Raw genomic sequence first — 5,275 nt, forward strand, 5'->3', positions numbered from 1 at the left:
GTCCCTTTCCAGGCCACGCTAGAACTGCAGGGATCAGTTGCTTGGCTACAGCTCTTAAGGGCAATTGAATACACACTAGTGCAGATCAGTAGCATGCCCTATAACAGCTTTTTATAATGACCTACCAGACTTCAGAATCTGGCACATGGACATCTGTATCTATTTTAGGAAAAGTAGCAGTTTCCAAGATAGTTGATTATTTGAGATGTACAACTAGTCGGGGATTGGAAGATAGTGGTCTTGAAGAGCTGTGCAACATGCTTGACCCAGATCAGAAAGATGTCTCCCTGGACCTGGAAACGTATCATGCCATCATGAAAGAGTGGATTGAAGACTGTAAGAGAAAATGGTAATAGCTTTTTGACAATCTATCTCGTAAAAGCTTCTGTGAAAACAAGACAGTAGAAAGTTCTTTTGTGGTTTGCGCCTTCCGTACTCTGGAACAAAGATGGTATCAGGACACTGTGACCACAGTGTAGGTTTTGGCTGAAACATTTTAAATGTTACAAAGTTGGTAAGCAATCTAGTGTTATGCTGATTTTTGTGATGCCTGATACTTCCTTGTTTCAGGGAAGATGGTGCCACCGAGGAACCAACAGTGAGCATGGAAGACCTGGAACTTAAAGTGCCTAAAAACATCTCTGAAGGTACAGACCACTTGATTCTGTTTTTTTACAGGAAAACTCCGTTTTTCTTACTCTATAACCAAACCCACTGCCTCTTTCAGCAAAAAAGATGCATGTCCAGATGAATGTTACATCAGGAAGCTTGGAAGCCTTTGGGGGTGATGTGTCTAAAGGAGACATGTAAGTCCATTTAAGTAATTCTTTCTCAGAATTCAGTACTTCTGGCTTTGACTTACCGGAGAGCAATTCCTAGAACCACTGCCTCAGAAAACTATCTTGTCAGAGTTTCTAATGCTGACCTCAGTCTGCGCTAGCTCTTGATGCTATCACTTTCTTCCTTGCAGCTTCTGCTCAGGCTTAAACACGCTAGTAATTTTTTGTACTGATATCTTGGTTCTCCTGTGTCCATTTGCCTTTTTAATTTCATGTGGTCAGAGTTTTGCCATGTGTTTCTCTTTCTTTTTAAACTGGTTCCTCCCCTCCCCCAAGTTCTTAGGTGTATGACAACAGAAGACATCATCTCCTGAATACCTAGTCCTTGGCTTTGTTTAGGGTGGTTTGTTTTTTTTATAGTTATGACTCTGATTTGGATTCTACTAATAGCAAAACACTTATCTTTGAAAATTCTGGTGTTTGTTAACTTTTGCATTTTATGCATAATCTAAAAATCCTAAAATCTTCTTTTTGATGCTTTCCTATTGTTTCTCAGGATCTCAAAAGGTTGATCCTTGTTCAAGTTTCAGTTGAAAGCATAAGTGGGGCATAGTTTAGGGGAAAAGAAAGGATCCAGAAATTTTGGAGATAATATCCAAAAGTATTCATGGTGGCCTAAGAAGTAATTAGCAAAGACTTAAGATACTGTCATGCAGACATCCAGATGTGGCACTTGTCTGGTGGCATACTTCAATTGCAGGGAGCATTAAAAAAAGTGCTTAAAAAAAAAAAAAAACAAAACAGTTCCTGGTTTCCACAGAATTACAGAACTGATCTGAAGATGATCTGTTATCTCCGTGCAGAGCAAATGACTATACACTGAAGCATTACAAGCCCTCTGTGGGCTCTCCTCTCACTACTTTAATCAGTGTAGCAGAGTGTCAGGATTTTTAAAAAGTCTAAGTTAACTCGGCTTTCTCAATCTTTCCTGGTTTTGTTACTTGAATAGGGAGACTTCTGACTTGATAACCTGTGTTGCGGACCTGCAGTACAACAACCAGAAGCTTCAGGAAGAGAACAACAAGCTGAAGCTCACACTAGAAGCTGTGGATGAGACCAACAATAAGCTGTTGGCTGATAATGAGGATCTGCGTCAACAAATAAAAAGGTGGGAGACCCTGACGGCACCAAGTCTACAATGTAATGGCTGTGGGCAGACCAATCTTCTTCCGAGTGGCCCAGCCTTGTTTTATGCTTTTAGCCTCACCGTTGCTTCATGATAGCAACTTTCTTGACTTAAACCTGACGGATATTACATTAACTCTCTTGTCTGATTGTTCTGCTGTGTAATATCCGTCAGGTTTAACTCTCTTGTCTGATTGTTCTGCTCTGTACATCCTGGCTCTTATAAAATCATTCATTCACCTTATAGCGTGGTTCTTGCAGCATGAGCTGCTGCAGGCACACACAGGTGAAATATTAGGGTAAAGCAAAATCAAAAAACCAAAACACATTAAAAAAAAAAAGGCTTAATATTGCCAAGCACTAGAAGGCTTCCAATCCTAGACCACACACTTGCTGCCAAACAGCGGGGAAATGTGCATGTGAGAGCTATTTTGCTAGTCCCTTGAGGAACTAAAGTGAGTTGTCTCACTAGCTTAGTATTGCTGCAGCCTGGGGACCCATTGATGCCATGAGTATGAGCCTATTGTTACAGTGAATTCATAACGCTTATCTGACCCAATTAACTGGTATAGTTATGTTAACAGCCAAACCATTCCCAGTATCTTCTGGGAGATTAAAGCAAGAGTCCTGCAGTGTAGCTGGCAAGGGACATGTGCCCATATGTTGGACCATGTGCTCTGCAGCATAGTGCTAGCTGGGAAAAGGGCCTTACCTCATTGATTTAAATATACGTTGTTTGGGGTATTGGATCAGGATAAGAAAATGATGCAGAACTGATCCTTGAAAACAGAGAAATGGCTTCTGTAACTGCTAGCAGTGAAGTATTGTAAAGATGAGTTTATGTGCTCAGGTAACCTGACTGTAACAAGCTAGATTGTCAGGTCGATGCAAACAAATGCATGCTATCTTGGATGCTTTGTTTCCATGGGGTTTCAATCCCTCACTGTGAGAGCAGAAGGGGGTAATAAATAGAGGGTAAGTCCATAAGCCTTTACTTACTGGACAAAAAAGATGGGCTTAAACTTGATTGTTGCTCTTCTGTTAAGTATCTGTGCCAAAGAATAAGTCCCTGGTGGCTTCTAAATATACTGTTCTTCCTATTTCAAGCCTATCTAACGACCAACAGTAACTTCCTAAAATTTCTCTGAATTTCCTTCCCTCCCCCAAGCAGCATCCAGTATTCTGTGCTGAAAGCCAAATCACTGGAAGAAGAACTAGAAGAAGCAAAAAACAACCTGAACCTGTCAGAAGAGAAAAGACAGAAGATGATCTGCCAGAATAAACAGCTAGTAGGTGCTCTTATTTCTTAGCTTTTTGTACAGCATCTCATACCTTGCTGTAACAATGGCATGAACGCTCAATATGTAAAAATCAGCAATATGACCTTCTCTGTACTGGTAGGTACTGAGGCTTTTTGAGGATGTTAAATATCAGCAAAATCAATAAAAAAAAATATCTCTGTACCGGTAGGTACTGAGGCTTTTTGAGGATGTTTGAAATGTGATTTATCAGTGTTACAAAAACACTGAAGTTTTTGCGTGGAAGTTTCTTTAAATTATTGTCAGTTACAATGAAGTAAAGAATTAAAAGGGCTGGTCTTACATATAAGTATGCTTAAAGACAACAGGTCTCGTGCTGCCATCATTAAGCCCTGTCTGTTTTGAAGTTGGTGATCTGCCAGAAATTCATGTAATTTTCTAGAGCCAGGAGACCCTGTTCAGATGTCCTCACAAAAGATTAATTTTCCAAAACATCCTGAGGTTATTGCTAATGTCCATACGGGCTGGCAGATAATGACAAGGGCTATCAGAAACCTGTCCATTCTGGACTGACAGCTGGAAGCCAGGCAGCACACCTTGGCGTGTTTCAAAGGGCTCCAGCTGCCTACATGAGAGCATCCGAATCGCACCCCAGGTGTCTGAGTAGCAAAGCCTGTGTGACTGTAAGAGGTGTAAAGCAGCCTGGTAACAAGACTGATGTGGCTGCAGCTTTAGCAGGTGTTGCCAGACACCAGAGCATTGGCGCTTCAGAGAACACATTTGTGTTGCTGCCATGCATGTTGTCCACACTACAGCGGCATCTCTGTCTTGCTGCGTGGGCATAGCTGCAAATGGTGTTCCATAGCTCTGTACACTTGCTGACGGTGGGTATCTAGAAACAAACAAAAAAATAATTGGTATCTAGAAACAAACAAAAAAATAATTGGTATTTAGAAATTAAAAAAAGTGTTTCATGCCTAGCAAGAATACAAGATTTTTTTTGGTGTTATCCTGCTGCAGTGTGTGTATATCTCTGTTTTGCTTTAATTTGAGATTACATGCGTAATTCACCTTGTGAAAACGGGGTGGGAGAGAGGAACATTATCAGCAGTTTTGTACTTGTGCTTATAAGTCCCTTAGTTACTGTTCCCTATGCAGTGAAGGCACTGAGTGGGATACTAGTACCTTTCTTCATGTCTGTTATAAAAAAAAAAAGTGTAGAATGGCTCATAGGCTTTCCAGGTTTGTCTTGACTCTAGCATGAGGATGACCAGACTTGCTGACTCTGGCCTTGAGAGACCACTTAGACCACGAGATTATAGGAAGGAGGTATTCATTTGAAATGCTCGTGACAAATCCTTTGGTGAGGGTTCATCAGCTGGACCAGCCTCAGCACTCCCCTTTTTTAGCTGTGCTCTCTGAAGCAAAGGAGTGCAACACCACAGCTTCATATTGGGGTCTGGATGTGTTTGTGGTCTGTTGCTTTTTGACTTGCTTTGAATGTTGAACTTGATGTGCTGAAAAAGAACCATTTTGTTTTTCTCTTTCTTTTGCTCTTTTTTATAAACCTGATCAGGAAAAAGAAAATCAGTCTCTCGTCATCAAAATTACTTCTCTCCAGGAAGAGGTAAAATAAATCATGACTTTGCAAGTATGTGTTCTTCTCTAGCTGAAAGCTCACCATTAAGAGATGAAATGTGTGTCAAACTTTGAAGGCTGTCATGCTAATTAGGTTATCAAGATATCTTACATTTTACAAGGATGAATTATCATAAAACTTATCTTGAAGATGCACTGTGCTTCAGGCTTTCCATTTGCTGGGTAAGTAAGGATATGAGGTTGGGAAAGTATGTGGGACAGGAACAAATGGCTTTTTCCCCCCTCTCTTTCAAAGCTTTATAGACAAATTACAACTATCTCTAGTTAACACAGCTATGAATATACTAACACTATATTGAAACAATCTCCAACACTTTTTTTTGTCTTCACTTCCGTTCATCTCCTTTAATATTCAAAGTAGGATCTCTGTATAGAGCTGTAAATCAAGGGGGG

At 40.5% G+C, this 5,275-nt stretch overlaps 1 protein-coding gene across 1 annotated transcript in view; it reads left to right on the forward strand.

Moving 5' to 3' along the window:
• Nucleotides 1-257: 257 nt before the first annotated feature.
• The window catches only part of LRMP (lymphoid-restricted membrane protein), a 37,947-nt gene continuing 32,929 nt past the window's right edge, over nt 258-5,275 (forward strand). Inside the window, exons 1-5 of the mRNA XM_009879772.1 lie at nt 258-349; nt 571-647; nt 728-806; nt 1,789-1,947; nt 3,133-3,253. Coding sequence (XP_009878074.1) covers nt 258-349; nt 571-647; nt 728-806; nt 1,789-1,947; nt 3,133-3,253 — 528 coding nt within the window. The remainder of the gene's footprint in view (nt 350-570; nt 648-727; nt 807-1,788; nt 1,948-3,132; nt 3,254-5,275) is intronic.

This window comes from Charadrius vociferus, unplaced genomic scaffold (assembly GCF_000708025.1).
Source record: "Charadrius vociferus isolate BGI_N301 unplaced genomic scaffold, ASM70802v2 scaffold90, whole genome shotgun sequence".
Taxonomy (NCBI): Eukaryota; Metazoa; Chordata; class Aves; order Charadriiformes; family Charadriidae; genus Charadrius; species Charadrius vociferus.